The 19,143-nt window shown below is 37.5% G+C and overlaps 4 protein-coding genes across 5 annotated transcripts; 3 read left to right on the top strand and 1 right to left on the bottom strand.

Annotated features, from left to right (window-relative positions):
- The first annotated feature begins 4,913 nt into the window (after positions 1-4,913).
- LOC110764900 (uncharacterized) lies at positions 4,914-6,080 on the top strand. The gene is made up of 2 exons (XM_021967946.2): positions 4,914-5,042; positions 5,268-6,080. The coding sequence occupies exon 2, from the start codon at positions 5,274-5,276 to the stop codon at positions 5,859-5,861; it is 588 nt and encodes a 195-aa protein (XP_021823638.2). The 5' UTR covers positions 4,914-5,042; positions 5,268-5,273; the 3' UTR covers positions 5,862-6,080.
- A 2,467-nt stretch (positions 6,081-8,547) lies between these two features.
- On the top strand, positions 8,548-9,772 carry LOC110764903 (uncharacterized). Its single transcript, XM_021967949.2, has one exon. The coding sequence runs from the start codon at positions 8,711-8,713 to the stop codon at positions 9,407-9,409; it is 699 nt and encodes a 232-aa protein (XP_021823641.1). The 5' UTR covers positions 8,548-8,710; the 3' UTR covers positions 9,410-9,772.
- Positions 9,773-11,854: 2,082 nt separating this feature from the next.
- On the top strand, positions 11,855-13,664 carry LOC110764909 (uncharacterized). The gene is made up of 2 exons (XM_021967958.2): positions 11,855-12,223; positions 12,520-13,664. The coding sequence occupies exons 1-2, from the start codon at positions 11,969-11,971 to the stop codon at positions 13,426-13,428; spliced, it is 1,164 nt and encodes a 387-aa protein (XP_021823650.1). The 5' UTR covers positions 11,855-11,968; the 3' UTR covers positions 13,429-13,664.
- Positions 13,665-13,960: 296 nt separating this feature from the next.
- LOC110764904 (Homeodomain-like superfamily protein) lies at positions 13,961-16,849 on the bottom strand. 2 transcript variants are annotated; one of them, XM_021967951.2, is made up of 3 exons: positions 15,901-16,849; positions 15,330-15,371; positions 13,961-14,630 (listed from the first exon to the last, which is right to left on the bottom strand). In XM_021967951.2, exons 1-3 carry the CDS (start codon positions 16,598-16,600, stop codon positions 14,353-14,355), a joined length of 1,020 nt encoding a protein of 339 aa, XP_021823643.1. In that variant the 5' UTR covers positions 16,601-16,849; the 3' UTR covers positions 13,961-14,352. The 2 variants fall into 2 exon arrangements, with proteins under 2 accessions (XP_021823643.1, XP_021823642.1); XM_021967950.2 differs by having other exon boundaries at positions 13,961-14,639; positions 15,901-16,846.
- Between the last annotated feature and the right edge of the window lie 2,294 nt (positions 16,850-19,143).

Here is a 19,143-nt window from a genome sequence, read left to right as displayed (position 1 = left end):
AAGGGTCGTCTATTATGAAGTAAAGACGACGGTTTTTTTATAAAAAGGGTCGTCTATTATAAGTAAAGACGACGGTTTTTTTATAAAAAGGGTCGTCTATTATATGTAAAGACGACGGTTTTTTTTATAAAAAGGGTCGTCTATTATATATAAAGACGACGGTTTTTTTTATAAAAAAGGGTCGTCTATTATATGTAAAGACGACGGTTTTTTATAAAAAGGGTCGTCTATTATAAAGTAAAGACGACGGTTTTTTAATAAAAAGGGTTGTCTATTATATGTAAAGACGACGGTTTGAAAAATAGCGTCGTTTGAAAAACCTTTTACGTCGCTTTTTAAAAAACTATGACGTTTTTATGTGTGTACAACGTCATTTTAAAGAAATCATGGTTTAGAAATGCGCTCTTCGATAATCATCGACGGAAAACAAAAAAACCGTCGTTAACAATATAAATAAACATGACGCTTATTACATCTATACCCTAAACCCTAAACCCTAAACCATAAAATATAAACCCTAAATTATATATATATATATATATATATATATATATGTTTAAATAATTTTAGAAAAGGGATTATGGTTTTACGGCCTAATATATATTAACCATAAACCCTAAACCCCAAAAATAAACCTTTATCCCCCTAAACCCTAAACCCTAAACCATTAAAGTATAAGTGATGTTGTGACTCATGAAAATATTTTTCTTTTTGGTGGTAATTTTAAATTTGTATAACTCAAACTTAATTTTTTAAAGCTTAAGGGGGAAGAAAATATCTCAATGACTTCATAGGAGTTGACGTTGCATTTTTTGGATTTATTTTAAATTTATTATGAATATTTCGAATTAAATAGAATAAAATATTATTAATAAAACCCACAAAACACGTCGGCATTAAGAAATTAAAGACGTTGTAAATCATAATAAACGACTTAATTTTAAAACAAACGAATGACGGATTATGTAAAGACGACGGTTTTTTATGAAAAGGGTCGTCTATTATATGTAAAGATGACGGTTTTTTTTTTAAAAGGGTCGTCTATTATATGTAAAGATGACGATTTTTTTTAATAAAAAAGCGTCGTCTTTTAAAACACGCTAAAAAAAGGCCGCTTAAGTGAATTCGCGCTCGATTTTCAAATTTTCCCCCGTCTTTGAAAACCTTATCTCTCATTAACAAGCGTCGTCTTTTAAAACACGCTAAAAAAAAGCCACTTAAGTGAATTCGCGCTCGACAAATTTTCAGATTTTCCCCCGTCTCTGAAAACTTTATCTCTCCCTCCTTGAAACCTCATGAGCTCCTCTCTTCTTGAAACCCTCCTGAGCTATCTGAAACACTCCATCTCTCACCTTTCTACTCCTCATACGTACCTACCAGCCATCGACGCCATCGAAGCAGCGACGCCGTCAACGCCATCGACGCAGCGACGCCATCAACGCCATCGTTCTTCGAATCAGTCATCACTAGCCGCCATCGACGCCATATTCATAGTCAACGACGACGATGTCCTGCAAAACATATCTAGAGACCTTGCGAGATGGGAAAATCCTAGAACATCAGATTTGGTCTTCGATGTCGCTTGAGGTTCGATGACAGATCTCCATCGCGCCCTCTTGGTGAGCTCGCCATCCACGTCACAAAAGAAACTCTAAGTTAGTCAAAATGTTCTTCTGTATTGTGTTACAAATGAACTTTTCCTGCATAAGCTTATGCATATTTTTTGTTAGTTAAAATGACAGCAAGATAATGTAATCTTATTGTGGTTTTTGATTGCTCAGGTAAGATGACATGGCAAATAGGTGCTGCAACTTATATCAAGTGTAGCTCAAAGGCCAAGATGACAACTTAGAAGAATATAAGATCCATTTGACCAAGATGACTTAGAACACTACTCCAAGATGACAGCTGAATGTGGAGAACAAGTACAAATTGTGGAAGATACAACAACCATAGGTTAATGCTTTGGATATGGTATTTTGTAATTATAGGTTATAATGTTATAAATATGGTATTTTGTATGGATATAGTAGGAATCAAGATTGGTAAACAATGTAATTACAATTGAATCTTCAAGTTTTATGAAAGAAATAATTTTTTAGGATATCTAAAATGAAATTAGTACATCATTTTTACAGATAATAAACGGTGATTTTTTGGAACAAAACCGTCTTTTTTAGATTTAATAGACGTCTTTGGATATAATAAACCACGGTTTTTTCAGAAAAAGTGTCATCTTTACATTTAAATAGACGACGGTTTTTTCAGAAAAAGTGTCGTCCTTACATTTAAATAGACGACGGTTTTTCCAGAAAAAGTGTTGTCTTTACATTAAATAGACGACGGTTTTTTCAGAAAAAGTGTCGTCTTTACATTTAAATAGACGACGGTTTTTTAAGAAAAAGTGTCGTCTTTACATTAAATAGACGACGGTTTTTTCAGAAAAAGTGTCGTCTTTATATTTAATAGACGACGGTTCTACAAAAAAAAGTGTCGTCTTTACATTCAATAACGACGGTTTTTTCAGAAAAAGTGTCGCCTTTACATGTAATAGACGACGGTTCTTTTATAAACCGTCGTTTTTACATATAATAGACGACGGTTCTTTTAAAAACCGTCGTTTTTACATATAATAGACGACGGTGAATTACCGTCGTAGTTTGACTTTCAAAAAGACGACTGTCGATTTAACGACGATTTGAAAAAGAAAAATACGACGGCGTTTCCCCGTCGTCTATTTCAATTTTTGTAGTAGTGGTACCAGACTTTGTTGACCAAACAATGTTTCATTCATTAAAATATATTAGTCTAATTTGTATTTTTGTTAGTTGATAGCATGCTATAAGACGTTCTAGGATATAATATACTGACATGTGTAACACAAGATTTATATGTTATGGAGCATATAGTATAGATAAATAAATATGCCTATTACAATATGAGTGGATTAGTCACATCATCACGTGGTGCTACTCCTAGCTAGAAAGTTTGCCGCACTTCTCACAGTTGGTGTATCTAACACGACTAATTTTTGCTTTACTTGTTGGCTATATGCCAAAGCTGGATGGTAAGCATGTAAGACTCGCAGATTATTTTCATGTGGTTGCAGGGGCGAGCACAGGTGGTCTTGTGGCAGCCATGCTTACGACCACAAATGAAATAATCGTCCCTTGTATATTGCTGAAGATAACCTCTCTTTTTATCTCGAACACGGCCCTAAAAGTTCCCCCCAATCTAGGTACAGTTAATTGTTCACATAGAGACCACATTGTTGTATTATGTACTTTTCGTATGCATACCATATTCCTTGTACAACAGCTCTCTTTTCGTCAATATCGCACATTATTTGAAACATTTAGGAGGACCCAAATATGATGTATTTACATAAACTATTGAAGGAAAAACTAGAAGACAAGCATTTGCTCGACACATTGACTAACGTTGTAATCCCAACTTTTGATATAAAGCGACATTATGCAGTTATTTTCTCCAACTATCAAGTTTGTTTATTAATTATCTCTTAATTCGAAATCATATATATATATATATATAATTAATTTTTGATTTTGTATATATAAGTTGGTCATGATTTTAGTTGAAAAAAAACCCAGCCTAGATGCTTTGCTCTCAGATATATGCATTGCAACTTTAGCAGCCCCATACTACCTTCCAGCCTATCAATTTAATTCCATAACTTTAACGGGTGACTGAAGAGAATAACCCGGTATATGTTGTTGTGTTCATTAATTAATTAAGTTTTTGAAATTTGATCGAATCAATATATACTGAGATTGCTATGGTGAGGGATTTTGTAGTCTGTTATCTTTCTACATCATATGAATTGAAATATGACGCTTTAGAGCATCCACAATTATGCTCTTTATTTTTTAGTTAAATTTTAGCTAAAAACATATAAAAGTTATTTTAGGAGCTCTCTATAAAATTTAAACTTCAATTATACTCTAGAGAGTCATAAATGCAATGACTCTTTTTTAATTGGTCAATCTCTATTTAAAAAACTAATGTAACTCGTGCTAATGCCCAATACTAAAATTGACAAATACAATATATCACTTACCTCGTAAGTAATTTCGAACTTCAAAATTTCAAAAAATGACAATGTCACCCATTTAGATCTAAACGTCAACCCCAAAAAGTTTTGACTTCCTCAACCCCAGTTTTGATCATGCTCAAGGATTTCAAAACCAAGAAAACTGAACCATAAAGGTCGCGGTCACCAGTTTCCAACTCAAAGCCAGTTTTGACGTTGCTCAAGAATTGACGAATGTTCGGACCAAAAAGACCAAACCACAAAGATGAAAATATAAAATCAAATTACAGTAGTACTAGTACATGCGCTATTTAGGAGAATAGATTGGTTTGTTTCCCCTGAATGAGCAAGCCAAAAAACTGAAAAGAAAAAAGGGAATTAGAGGGGCGCTCTTCAGTGTTCTTTCTCAAAGAGAATATCAAAGGAGATAAAAAAATAAAAAAATAAAGGCCTTATAATTGAAAAAAGCGAACTATTATTTGGAGGGGACGTTTTGGAGGGAGGAGAGAGAACAAAGCCTCATTCTAGTACTACAATTTCACTTACAATTGCTATTGGCGCAACTGTTAGTTTAAATCCGACAGATAACTGACCATATTTGTTAGCACTATCGAAAAATGGCAAAAATATTTGGGCTCGTTAAGTCTGTTGTTATTGGACTGTAGGGCCCATCAAAAGAACTAGGCCTATAGAGTATAAACTCCTTTAGAATTTAGATATAAAACTAAAATATTCCAGAAGGCGCGGTTCTTTGCTTTATCCTGCAGTTTGCACGATCAAACTTCAAAACGCCCTGTACGGACGTGCAGTTGGGTGTCGTTCGTTCGACGGGCATTGAACAACAAGCACGACCCACACGGTTAGCTCGTGCCAAATTTTAGGGCTTTGTGAGTCCTTTATAAAGAACTTTCAAGGGCCAGTGGCCCTGGCGGCATATTTTTCTCTCCATTTTTTTCATCACTGCAGGCAAGCTCAAGCTCAAGCTCCCAAGGTATGAAAATACTATGCAGCTTCTTTGCTATTAACCAGTTTAATTTATGCCTCTGTATTAGCTCTATATTGTCAGATAAAATATAACCGTGGTGTTTTGGAACCGTGTGAGTTTTGCTCTCAGTCTTAGAATTTGATGCCTATTTTGATCATGGTTTTTCATCTAGGAGAATTTTAGTGTGTACATCTTGGTCTTAGATATGGTATTTTTCATTTCAAGAAGCAGGTGATCATGTCTGGTTCTAAGCATTTTAGTGAAGTAGATTTCGACGGCATAACGTTTTCAGATGAGGACTTGAAGGGAGTTGAACTCCCTCACAACGATGCACTTGTTGTTTCCATGATGGTGGCAAACGCTAAGGTGGACAAGATCTTTGTCTCCTCTGGCTTTGGACCTTGTCTTCTTTACCTTTCCACTCTGGAGAAAGTCTTGGGGCTCAGCCGGAACGATATTCTTCCCGTTAAACAGACTGTTATGGGAAACTATGGGGAAAAGACTGAAAGTATTGGAACAATCACTCTCCCTGTCACAGCTGGTGATAGGCCCCCAAGAGTCCGTACATTCATGGTGGATTTTATGGTTGTGGACTGTCCTTCAGTGTATGACATCATCTTTGGATACAGAGGGCTGAAAGCATTGGAAGCAATTATATCAACATACCATCTTTTTCTCCGCTTCCATACAGATGCTGGAGTTGGAGAAGTCAGAGGAGATCAGAAGAAGGCTAGAGAGTGTGAGAAGGCTCTCCAGGAACTTGCAGAGCGCAAGGCCTCTCAAGGAACCGCTGGAACCAAATCAGTCAAGGTGGAAAGACCATAACTCTGTTATGAAGTTACAAAAACACACTTTCTTGGTTGGTTAGAAATTTCAAAACTCATATCATATGTTGTCATCTTAATTAACTAAATCAATGTTTTCATTTGTGTTGGCCTAAACCCTGCTTTTTTGTGAACCCTGTTTTTGTGTATTGTGCCACTTACGACTTAACTATGTTCCCTAGAGCTTTATTTGTGGAATTATATATGGGTTATCAGACAATAGTTTGTTGAGAATGCTTTCTTGATCCTGTGGAAGTTTTTCTTTTCAAATATTAATCTCATTTCATTTGTGTGTGGATGCTTGTGCATGTTGGATTCTTCCTACTCTTGGTTTTTATATATTTCATGACAGAATCAAGGTTTAGTGACTATTGGTTGGGTTTCAACCCCAAACCCCTACTCTCCTTAAACCCTAAGGTTTAGTGAGTCTATAGTAGTGATACAAAGGTAGCATGCATCATCTAATGCATAGGTAGAATCTCCATCCATTTAGCTTCTCTCTTGCTGTTTAATCACATTAAGGCTGTAGATGATCAGCTACTTGATTTGGTATCTGTTTATTTCACTCTCAATGTCCAAGGAGAGACAAATTAAGGCTTCATCTTCATGATCATGAAGCTAGCATTTCTACTGCCCTTTCTAATTGAAGTGCTTTTAGCTAATTAACTGATAATTCGAGGATGACAGCAACTATTTTGGGAGTTTAGGGACGAAAATATAACTAGGGGTATAGTTTAGGGACCATTGCTACAATTTAGCCTATTTGTTTTGTATTTCGTTTTTCAAAACCATCTCAAGGTTCTTGGAGTTGGTGTGCCCAACAATTGTATACAATAGAACTTATAACATGATCTTAGAAATTACACTATCAATGTTAAGGCTCAAGGCTAACTTTAAACAATTCAACAGTGCCCACAACTCAGCACATAGAACTTCACCAATATACCATATAATTTAGCTGAAAATCCAGCAACCCAGTTGTCATTATAGTTTCACTTAAGACCACTATATAGCAGCGATAATATATCGGAAGGAACTGACTCTAATATATTTGGATTTGAAGAATATATAATATGTCCATTGAACCTAAATTGGCCCTTTGTATGGTAAATCACCTAGATGTGTTATGGCAATATGATCTTGGCTTTGCATGAATTCAATGGCTAGGAATTTTTATAGGAATGGGCTAAATTTTTTTTTTGGGATATCTATTATAACGGTGGTTGTGTTTTTCCCCCATATAATTATGGTTAACCATCATAACATCATCAGATAAGCCAAGTTTTTGGAAGCAAAAGTAACTTAAAAGAACCATAAATTCAGAAAAGAACACAAAAGAATCTCAGAGAAATTGATAAGTTCAAAATTTTAGTAAAGGCTTCGTGCCCAAATTGCATAACGAAGCTTTAGAAAGTAGAAATTGAAAGAAAGATATGAGAAATTATAAAATTATTGAGATGGGCTATAATACCATTATAACAATATGGATTGAGGTGAAGAAAGATTGTAGCAACAAAAATAAAATTATAAAGAAAAAGGTTCATAGAAAAAAACCAGAACCTCATGCTTATATTTGTATCTTCAATCTCCAATGAACAATTTAATTGTTTTCATAAATTAAAAAAAGCAATTTAAAGGAAAACAATGAGTTGCAACAGACAAAATGGAGCATAACAAAGAAGAAATTATCATTTATCTTTATACTAAACAATATATTATATTTACCTTTATGTAGCACACGCGGCCTTGCTTTGGGAGGTGATGAGGCCAACATGACCACATATCAACAACATTTATTATATGAAAAAGTATTTATTTTTATTATGAAAAAGTATTTATTTTTATTATAAAAATGCATCACACGGGCTCCAAAGTTGCATCACATGGATTCTAGTTAATCCAACGATTGGGATTTATACAGAGGTGGACTTATTTCTACATACAGAGGTGGGCTAATTTTTGATTTACCTAGTTTAGCCGTAGACAACTTAGCCTAAGTTGAATAATCTAAAAATTTAGTACTGGGTTGGAGCCCATTTTAGCCCACACGTAGATCCGCCCATGCATGAATACTATTCAATAGTCTTCTCTCTCACTGAACTCAATCTTATACAATTACGTTTGTATCTCTTCGATCACATATTAAATAAACACATAATTGTATACAATCAGTAATATAAAAGATATTTCATTAGTAAGACCTTGTCCAGTCGGTATCAGTCACATCACCTATAAATTACAATGGTGGACATATGTAACACAAAAAGTTACTAACTATATGTTATCCACGAAAATAAATGACCAAAATTGATTTACTAATATATTTGGACCTCCAGTACTTCCTTTTAATAAATTTTGATTTTCCTGGAAGAAAAAAAAAAGTGTCGTTACATTGACTTTAGACTCCAATTTTTGTTAGCGCCATCGGAGAAGAACAAAGAAATATTTGGGCCCATCGTCCAAAAAACAAAAAGAAATATTTGGGCCTATTAAGTCTGTTGTTTGCGGACTACATACTCTAAATCAGAAGCCCAAATCTCAAAATTACCAAAAAACTGCGCAGGAAAAAGATATAAAACTCAAATATTCCAATTAATTAGGCGCGGTTTTTTGCTTTATCCTCCTGCAGTTTGCACGATCAAACTTCAAAACGCCCTGTACGGACGTGCAGTTGGGCGTCGTTCGTTCGACGGACGACCCACGCGGTTCGCTCGTGCCAAAATTTAGGGCTTCTCTTTGTGAGTCCTTTATAAAGAACACTCAAAGGGGCCAGTGGTCCTGGCCGCACATTTTTCTCTCCATTTCAATGGCCAGTGGTCCCGGCAGCACATTTTGAATTCGTCAGCAGACATGAAGAAGGAGGCCGAAACACTTCTTTTTCTACTCTCCCTTTCATTATTTTTATGCAAGCTTCCGGTGCTCCATGGAAAACAAAGCGACAACGACGGCCCACAGAGCAACACAATCACCTTCACGGACGAAGACCTCAGGGGAATTGAAGTACCTCACCACGACCGCCTTGTGGTCTCCATGACCGTCGCAAACTCTACAAGACTGGACAAGATTCTCGTGGCCAACGGCGCTTCAGCCAACGTTCTTTTCTTCCACGCTTTAAAGCGATTAGGTTTTACAGAGAGAGACGTGGAGAAGGTGGAGATTCCCCGTGATTATGTAGACCCTAAGTCGTTTTTGGGGATAATAGCTCTCCCGGTGACGATTGGGGACGAGCCGAGATCGAGCACGGTCATGGTGGACTTCTGGGTGCATGTGAGCTACTCCTTTGCAGCATACGACGCCATTTTTGGCATACCGGGGTTAAGCGCACTGCGGGGAGTATCGTCTACTTACCACCTTCTCCTCCGGTTCCCTACAGAAGCCGGAATCGGACAAGTTCGAGGCAATCAGCTGCTAGCTAGAGAGTTGGTGGAGAAGCTCCTGCAGATGCAAGTGAAGGCCGGGGACGTCGACGCCCATTTGAACTGGTTGGTGGCTTTAATACCGTTACTTATTATGGTTTTTGCAAGAGGCAATGTCCATCCCTTGCTCTAATCAGGTGCTGGCAGTGGGATGCAATATCTGCAAGCAAAGATCAAGGGCATTGACAGTGGCAACCCTTAGATTATTTATTTTGGAGTTTCCTTAGCTGTTTTGTGTTTTTCTTTTCTTTTTCTTTTTTCAAAACAAGCTTCTTGGAGTTGGGTTGCCCAAGGATTGTATATACAGAGCTTATAACATGATTTTGGAAATTAAACTCTCTCAATGTTTTGGTTAACCAAACAAGCTTCTGGGTTGGTTAGAAATTTCAAAACTTATATCATGCGTTGTCATCATAATTAACAAAATCAATGTTTTCATTTGTGTTGGCCTATGAGCCCTGTTTTTGTGTGTTGTGCCACTTAAGACTTAACTCTGTTCCCTTCCCTAGAGCTTTATTTGTGGAATTATATATGTATGGGTTATCAGACAAAGACAATTGTTGTTGAGAATGCTTGCTTGATTCATCCCGTGGAAGTTTTCTTTTCAAATATTATAATCCGATTGCAATTGTGTGTGGATATCAGCCTGTGCATTTGTGTGAGAATGCTTGGTTTTTATATATTTCATGACAGAATCAAGGTTTAGTGACTACTGTTTAGGTTTCAAACCCAAACCCCTAATCTCCTTAAACCCTAAGGTTTAGTGAGTCTAGTAGTGATAACAATTAAGGTATAGTATCATTTCATGCATAGGTAGAATCTCCATCCATTTAGCTTCTTTTGCTGTTAAATCACATTTGATCAGCTGCATTTTTGCTCATCACTTTCTAACCCAAGGTGTATGCTCATCACTATTTTCAACACGTGTCTAGTATTAAGAAGGTTGATAAGCATATATCTTGGGTTAAAGTGGCAAAAATATTTCCATTTCTACTGTCCTTTCTCGTTGGAGTACTTTTTAGCTAATTAAGATCCTAACTGTTGCACGTCTTTACTTTTGTTGCTCGTCTCATTGGACTATAGGGGCCCATAAAAAATATCATTGCACATATTGAATTTTGCACAAGGGTCGTTGCAGAGGTTGGCAGGAGAGCCTCATCGGGACATGTCTGCTTATGAAATCGCCACGCTTGCTTACTTGGAATTCGAATTGCTTACAGGCAAAGAAGCAGGATAGGTATTGGAGACTCTTAGAGCAACTCCACCCATTTGCCCTTAGCCATGGCAAGGGGGGAGCTAGAGCAGCCACTATTCATGTGAATAGTGGTTGCCCTTGCAAATAGTATATTTTGTGTTTCCACCCGTTGCCATGGCTAAGGGCAATTACTATTCATTTTTTTGTTTTTTTCACAAATTTTTTTACCTCAATAATTAATTTGGATAATATTTTCGGATAAGATTTCCGGGTTCCTATATGTCAAGACTATTCATAATCGGATAAAATTTCTGGATAAGATTTTTGAGTTCAAATTTCGGATGAATTTCAATAGAAGAAGCCATAAAAATAAGAAATAAAAATACAAGGTGAAAGAGATGAAAATGTTGAGTGAAGAGTGAATAAAATGTTGAGTAATAGTAGAAGTAGAATAAAATGTATGAGAATTGGTGTTGAAAGTGAAGGGTATTTATAGGAAAAAAAATCAGAATTTTAAAGTATTTTTTATTTAAAAATTTCAATTTTTTTTCATAATTTTATTGCTGAAAAAACGCCAGCCATTGGATGAAGGCTGTAGAAGCAAATCGGAGCGCTGGGGCGTGCCACGTGGCTTCCAGAGGTTGACCCCGCGTGCTTGACGTCAGCCTGACGTTGAGCGTGACGTCACCGCCCTCGTTTTGGACCTCGGGCGGAAGCTGCCTTCGGGCCAGCCCGAGTTGGTGGGTCCCACACCTCCCCCAGGCCTGGGCTGTCAGCTGGAACAACCTTTTTTTTTTTTTCCCCCAGCCTTGGGCTAGGCTGTCCGCTGGACTTGCTCTTATATGTGCAGTGCAGTCCAAATCCTAATTGTTCACCCAAACTCTAGATGAAAGTGTTTTTATACGACACATTCCTTATTCAACTAGGATTATTTGGAAAAATATAAAACCAGGACACAATTCTTATTCAATGAAGTAGTATCATGTGTTTTGCGAGTCTTACATGCATTAAGGGCTCGCTTGCATATCTCATGGTACCGATGAATGTGGTTTGACTTCCCTTGGCACCAATTTTTGGGTCATTTATGAAAGTCAGTTCGTTTCGTTCGAAACGACATTGTGAGATTCTTTGAATCGTAAATTGGACCAACTTGGCTGATTTAATTCGATTCTTAACAAATAAAAAGTTAAAAAACCGAACCAACCGATCCAGTTGGGTCGGTACGTTGATTTGGCAGTTTAAATATCCAAGCCTAGTTTTGAGGATCAAATTAAACCTTTTGGGCCCATTAGATGAACAAGGTCTCCAAGGAGCCAATCCAATATATCTCATCTGGCCCAAACCAGGAAAGACCAGGAAAAGAAACAAGAATTAAAAAATTCAGGGGGCGGTGCCTTTTGCCTCCTCCGTTTCCCATATGATAACGGGTTATGGTTGCATAAAAGCCTCAAAATAGTGAAATTCTTACACAGATACAGAATCAAATCCTCAAAATCGATGGACGACAGCTTCAGAGTCCGGGCAGAGAAGGTTTTCGGATCGCTCCCTTCGTCGACCTCGACCACTTCGTCTCTGCAAGTGCAATCCTCTCCCTGGTCCGTCACCGGCGACGAGGTCGAGCGCAGAGAATGGAGACGCGGTACGGACGCCGACTCATCTGACAGGGACCAAACGCCGTGTTCATCGTCGTTTTTGGAAGACGAATGGGGAATCAGAGCTTCGATAGGCTTGGATCCCACTCTGGATTACGAGGTTAGTTTTTTATTTTATTTTTAAAGATATTTGATAATTCATTAGAAAAATTGAGCTATAAGAAGTAATTGTCACACTCACACATACATTATTTATGGAAATTGATAGCCTAAGTGCTTTATTTTGTAATGGGTTTCGTGTATTTTGGTCAAGAACACTAGAACTTGGTCCCAATCAGAAGAATATGTTGGAATTCTTGTACTTTTTTGCTAATTGATTCAAGAAACTATCCAATTAATATTCTTTCTCTTTAAACTATTATTATGGTCCTCTAAATTGTTTCCTACTGGTTGCAGGAAGAGGAAGATGAATATGACAAAGTGGCTGCGGGCACAGAAGGTCTTGGTGACCGATTGTTCATGAATGAGGTTACCCATCATGGGTCTTATTTAAATTCTCACAATGTGCTTCATGGTAGCAATAAAGATCCACGTGCCAATTTTCTGGCTGCAAGACTTAGGCTGAAAGAGGATGATGCTGAAGCTGGAAAATTGAATTCTCCTGTGGCTTCTGCTTCACAAGTTAAAGAGCAGCTTGTTAAATCACCTGAAGATGGTGGCCAGCCAAAGTCTATATTGAAAAGGAAAGACAATACCTCGGTTGTGAAGGCGCAGAAACGTGTCAGGTTTAATCCTGGTTGTGTAACTCATTGTGATTCTGAAGAGTCACCAGAAATACTTGAAGACTTTGATATGGGCTCTTCTGATGTAAATGGAATGGATTCAGACAATGGTTCTGGGTTGGCTCCAAATGCTTCTGGGGTTCCTGATTATTTAGTGAATCCTTCCAAGTATACACGGTATAGCTTTGATACAACAACTGAAGTTGATGAAGATGGCAACACCCGAGCTTGTATGGACTACCTTAGTCAGCCTAAGAGTTCAAATACAGATTCAAGATCAGAGATGGAGGATGCTTCAGCTCAACTGCCCAAGTCTGTGACCTTTGTTTCAAAGAAAAAGACAGGAGATGGTAATGCAGTAAACGATATCAACAATATGAAGCAAGACAATGAAGATGACAGCAAGCAGTCCTTAAACCGAGCAAGCTTCCCTGTTGGCATTGCAGCTGTTGAAGTCCAAAGTGAAGATAGTGCAGTGGAGGAAGAAGGGTCGGCACCAAACCCAGCAGATTTTAGTGGTTGTTTAGAGACACCTGGTCGGAAGTATCGAACCAAATCAATATCGGATGAGTCCGATTCTTGATGTTTTCTGAGATTCAGATAGTCTGCATTGCTGGGTTGAAATTTCTTTGTTTGATTTGTTTTTACTGGTTTCTCCTGATCAATGTTTCGTCAACTTAAAACCACATAATCAAGTACCCTCATGACTTAACCTTTGTGAAATTATGGGTTATCCAACATAGTGTATGAGAGTGTGTAAGAATGCTTCATTTGATAAGGTTTTCGTTTCAAATATCAATCTCACTGAATTGGTGTGTATGGAATTTTTCCCATTCCCGTTTCGATTTCATATTTCATTATGAAATTCAAGTTCACTGTATAAGGCTGTACATATGCTTTGTTTACCTTATTTTGATGTTAAATCACATTTAAGGCCTTGGATACAATCCATTGAAGAGGAGGGATTCGATTTATTTACCACAATGCACTAAATATTGCATTTCAAATATGTCAGACGGAAATTTATAATGTTGTCTCAAAAAAATTATACCGTAATTATACTTGATGTATTGGAATGCAATGTTTTAATGACAAAGACAAGTAGAGGTCCCAAATAACTAAGTATGCTTTTTATTGATATCAAGAGTCTGTACAGTCACAAAGACATTCTAACATGAAAATTCCATGTGAGCTGGGCATATATGAAAGAAAAGCAGCAGAAATGTGCTAACTCTTTGAAATTTCTAAACCTTATCTGTGTATAGACTCTACAAATATAATGGGGCAATATGCCACAAGGGTGGCGTACACCAAAAAGACAAATAGAAGAAAATTAAATTTTAATAAAAAGTGGAATAACAGGTGTGATTTGTAAATGCCCTACTGAATGCTGTCATCCCACGATATGAATGATCAAATTTAATCCACCAATTCTCAGCCTCTGCTAACATCTATGGGGTCTTGAAGATGACTTGTCTATGTACACTGATTTGTTGTTGCTTGTCTGCTACAATTTCTCAGCGATTCTCATAAAAGCATCTGCAAGCTTATTAAGAACAGCAATTAAGCTATCAGAATGCTCTTTCCTCTGCTCCCGATCGAGTTGCGAATGGGAATTCTGAGCATGGAGATAGTCAGACAGCACTTTGCCATTCCTTTCCATGACATCAATCAACTGATTCTGCATATTGGATGTTTCCTCGTCTACATCTATTGTAAAACGTTTCCGCTTCCGGTCTTGAGAAGTAGATCCAATCTCAGGTATTGAAGCTGGCTCTTTTTGGTCTGCTGCACCTGCAGGTGGTAATGTTAATTGACCACATAAAGTTTCCATCTAGAAATCGCCCAACCCAGACATTCGGCCAAGATGCTGAACTATGGTGGATTTAGACACCACTTTAAACTTTGAATTATTTCAACTTAGAAATGTAGGAAAGCTTAAGTTCTGGGGGCATATCTACCAGTGTTACTCAAACTAAGTACTTGTTCAATTAAACCCTCAACTAAGCTCAATAGGATGATAAACTGTATCCCTGGCATGATATTCTTAACAGATTCTTGGTGGAAAGCTTAAAGAAAAGAAACTTGGAAGCAGATGACGACAGATTTTCAATACCAGCCCCTGATATATTCCTTTTGACATGGAAGATACCTTAAATTTGTTCAAATATTCTTGTTCAAGTATAATATGTTAAAGTGGGTATCTACCATGAATTTGAGCCTGTAAATTGTAAGTGCCTTCTAGGGCAAGTTCAATTCAACCCACAACAAAAGATTGTGATGGGCAAAGTTGACAAAAAATTGGCAATATATGTAGATATATCTCAGATTTAATCCAAGGATGTTTGATGAGATGGTCATTTCATTTTCAATTGTTTTAGAACATAGTCATAACTATGATAATTAGTTTTACGACTCATCTACTAATTTTCTCTTTTATGGCAAACAATCAGTAATATAAAGGGTTGAGGCAGACAACAGTACCTTGTCCTTGGCATCCTTGAGGTATTGGTTTGTACTGCTTCTCTGTTAATCATAACACAACAAAAAGACATTTGAAAGATCAGCAACAGTCTCCAACAGACAGACAAATACGCATTCCCTGTCAATTTGCCCCCTAAAACCCAAGCCTCAAGAGCACTAAACCAATCCACGACTCCAAATTCGTAGAAAGACAGTCTCTTTGATTTTTCACCCCACCCTGACCCCCACCCCCACCCCACCACAAATTATAATAACTTTTGAGCACAGCAGACACCACCAAGGCCCTGCTTCACCAAATCCCCAAAAAGCATCCTTCAATAAGAAAACAACTGAAGAAAAAGACTCAGCTAACGTCCCCATTTGAAATTCTATCACCAACTCTGTACCATCACTCATCACTCACTCCCCAAAAATCTTATTTTTCAACCGAAAAATAAAAAATTTCAAACACCAAAGATATTCCACAAAACCCAAATGAAATGCGCCAACTTGTAACCATATTTTGAAATTTCCACCCAAAGTTCACATCTTTTTTTTTTCTGTTGCTAGAGTCAATTGAATTATGAATTACCTGATATTGGAAAAGGACCTGAAATCACCGTGGTACTCCCCGGACCCTCCTTGAACCGGACTTCCTTATCAGGGCTCCGGCCCGACTCATCGTCGGAAAACAACCCGTCCTCCGTGGGCCTCTGTATACTATCAAACAAGTTCTCAGCCTCCTCAGCCATCCCCTCCTCCTTCACCTCCTCGGACTCCACCCGGCTCGGACCCGGTAGAGCGAGCGAAATCGGAGCACCCGGAACCGCCTCCATTATATCATAAACCTCCTTATCGAAAAACCCCGGCAACTTCCTCTCTCTCCTCAGGTCGTTCCTCATCACCCAAAACGACTCCGTTTCGTCCTTCCTCTGCACCTCCCACTCCCTGATCTTCTTGAAGTCCCCCGCCAAATTGCTCCACCGCTTCCGGCACTGGACCGGTCCCCGGTTCACCCCGTGCTTCTTGCAGTACGTCGAGACCGCGGCCCATTTCGGCTCCGCCTGACCCGACCCGAAGTCCGACCTCGGGGTCCGCCCCCCGCCCCGACTCTCGGCGTACCTCTTCCCGTTTATGAGGACGAGAATCTCCTGCCGCGTCCAGCGTGGCAGCCTCGGCGCCTTGCTGGCGTCATCTCCGGTCTCCGCTGACGTGGGGTGGCGGCCGTCAACGCCGTTAGTTTCGCCGTCAACGGGGTTCAGGCTGACCTGTTGCTCCAAGGCCATGAGCATAAATAACGATAAAAATTGAAACGGAAAAGAGTAAACGCACGTGACTTAATGGTGATTTTACGTTGAAAGTAAACGGCGTTTTGGGGGAAAGGTTCCCTCTTACGCCGTTTAAGAGGAATGAGGGGTTAGCTCATATCTCTCTTAGTCTCTCTACCTAAAACAATTAGGGAGGAGATGAGAGAGAGAGAGAGAGAGAGAGAGAGAAAGAGGAAGAGAGAAAAAGAAAAGGAAAAGGGGGGAGAAGTTTTGAGGGCTTTTGTTGGTTTATTATGAGAGTGTGGTGGGGTTTTCTCTGTTTTTTACTGCTATAATATAACAGCTATTGACCCTTAACCCCTTGTTAAGGTTGTTTTAGCTATAATTAATTTGGGAAGGCCATATCTTTTTTATTTTAAATCTTAATCAATGGGATTTGTTTTTTTCTTTAATTTCTTACCATACAAGGGTTAATTAACCCTAATTGCTTTGTCTTGGACCATGGAATCTCTAAGGGCACTCTTTTGCATTACAACCACTCTAAAAATCTTTTTTGTGTGCATATGGGTCATTTTCTTTTGTGTAAAATATGGTATAAAACGCGTTTTTTGGGGGTCCATCTTTATCCTTTTTGTTTCTCCTTTTTTAAAATTTGTTTTCATTACCTTTGCTTGAAATTTTTTTTATTTTTTTGGGGGGGCATGTTTCTGAAAAGCTTTGGTCAAAGTTTTAATATAAAACAAATTCATGGGATTTTGATTTAGAAGAGTTGGAATATGTGTATAAATATTTGGGGGGGTTACAATTATAAAGAAAGTGGCTAATGACAATTCCAATCCATGGTGTGGAATATAGAGGCTAAGAAGGTGATAAGGGCATCCTACCCTACCACTTAAGTAAAATTTTCTCCACCTCTCCTTTCGTTCTCAACCTCCCTTAGAGTCTTATCCCATTGAATCATTTGCCCTAATCTTTACTTAATCGCTAATGCTTATGATAATGGATGGCCCCTCCAATATTAAAGCCACTTTTTTATTTTCTTCTTCTTTTTTTGTTGTGTAGAGTTTGGACAAAAATTTGAAGAGGGTACCACTAATTAATCACTACCTTTTTCTCTCCTCCTACTACTAAACATGCATCTTTCTCTCTCTAATAATCAAATCAATTTTTTTTTCTATTAAGTTTTAATAGAGGATTAGGAACATAGTAATCATATGCCATATGTTTACTAATCCGTAATTGAATTAAGGATGAATTGAATTGAGGAGAATTAGATTCTGGATTTCTATTGAAGTTGTTTACTAAATTATATGTAATTGAGATAGAAGTGATACTAATTACTAAAATGTCCTCGTTGTTGGGTTAAAGTAGATGACAAATTTGGAATTTTTAAAATTGTATGAGGATATAATGGGTAAAAAAAATAAATTCCTAATGGGTTAGTTATCCAAGAATTAAAATACCACCTCTCATCCAAGAATTAAATTCCTCCAAAATCAGGAATTCAATTCTTAATTTTGTGTGGGCTCCACTTATTTTTTTAATTCTTTGATATGAAGTAAATGCAGGAATATTCTATAGGTGGAATTCAATTCACGAGAATTCCAATTTCTAATTAATAAACACACCATTAAAAAAAATCATAATATGAAGCTTATAAAGAGAGATTAGGGATTGTAATTAGAGAGAGAGAGAGAGAGAGAGAGAGAGAGAGAGGGGTGGTTGGTTGGTTAGCACGGGGTCATATTCTGGGTGTGATGTAGTGGGGACAAAAGGCCGATCCCTATTATGCCAAGGCCTGCCAATTTTTGGTATTCTTGTAGCACGCGAAGGGCGTCTCTGCATGGACTCATTACTAGTTGCTCTCACATGCATTTTCTATCAAAATCCATGAAATTCTATCCTTTGGTCTCACTTTTATTCAATAATCATATTGACAACAAATAATTAATAGAAAAATTTCATGCGTTTTGCATTCATAATTTAAGGGTAATTAATTACATATATTAATGACTTCCCACACATGAGGTGTCTCTTAAAAAGAGACTTTAGTTTGATATCGTAACATCTTCATGTGGTGTTGCTAATTCAAATATGTGGGAAACCGTTTGTATTTTTGTCAAAGTTAGGAAGGAGGGGCTCCCACACACAGTCAAAGTGTCATGGTGGTTTAAGCCTAAAACTACTAGTTTACAAGTTAATACCATTTTCCACTGGGTTAGACCGTTCATTGGCAAAACCTTCTGTATCTCAAGTTTTACTCTTTTGTCCATTTACACTCTCTTTGTTCGAAATTTTATATTCCTACTCCTCTTTTGTCCACTTACACTCCCTTTTTTTGTTATAGTAAAAAGTATTTAAAAAAAACAAAAATAAGTGTAAGTGAACAAAAAGAGAGTGGAAAAATCAGCACCCTTAATAAATATACACTTGTCTTATATGAGTAAATTAGTACCATCAAATGACTATGTTATAGTATGTGTTGTTAATTCGTGGGTGAAAACTATTTGTATTTTAAAGTTATAATATTAATAAATATACACTTATTCTTATATGAGTGAATTAGT

The sequence above is a fragment of the Prunus avium genome, chromosome 1 (assembly GCF_965620075.1).
Source record: "Prunus avium chromosome 1, drPruAviu1.hap1.1, whole genome shotgun sequence".
Classification (NCBI taxonomy): domain Eukaryota; kingdom Viridiplantae; phylum Streptophyta; class Magnoliopsida; order Rosales; family Rosaceae; genus Prunus; species Prunus avium.
Note: the sequence above shows the minus strand (reverse complement) of the source record. Positions and strands in the feature narration are given on the sequence as shown.

Excerpts from the sequence above, each read along its gene's own strand:
- LOC110764900 (XM_021967946.2), top strand. The coding sequence starts at position 5,274 with ATGTCTGGTTCTAAGCATTTTAGTGAAGTAGATTTCGACGGCATAACG.
- LOC110764909 (XM_021967958.2), top strand. The coding sequence starts at position 11,969 with ATGGACGACAGCTTCAGAGTCCGGGCAGAGAAGGTTTTCGGATCGCTC. Across the intron at positions 12,224-12,519 it reads ATCCCACTCTGGATTACGAG|GAAGAGGAAGATGAATATGA; the intron begins GTTAGTTTTTTA and ends TACTGGTTGCAG.
- LOC110764903 (XM_021967949.2), top strand. The coding sequence starts at position 8,711 with ATGAAGAAGGAGGCCGAAACACTTCTTTTTCTACTCTCCCTTTCATTA.
- LOC110764904 (XM_021967950.2), bottom strand. The coding sequence starts at position 16,600 with ATGCTCATGGCCTTGGAGCAACAGGTCAGCCTGAACCCCGTTGACGGC. Across the intron at positions 15,372-15,900 it reads AGGTCCTTTTCCAATATCAG|AGAAGCAGTACAAACCAATA; the intron begins GTAATTCATAAT and ends TATGATTAACAG. Across the intron at positions 14,640-15,329 it reads TCAAGGATGCCAAGGACAAG|GTGCAGCAGACCAAAAAGAG; the intron begins GTACTGTTGTCT and ends TACCACCTGCAG.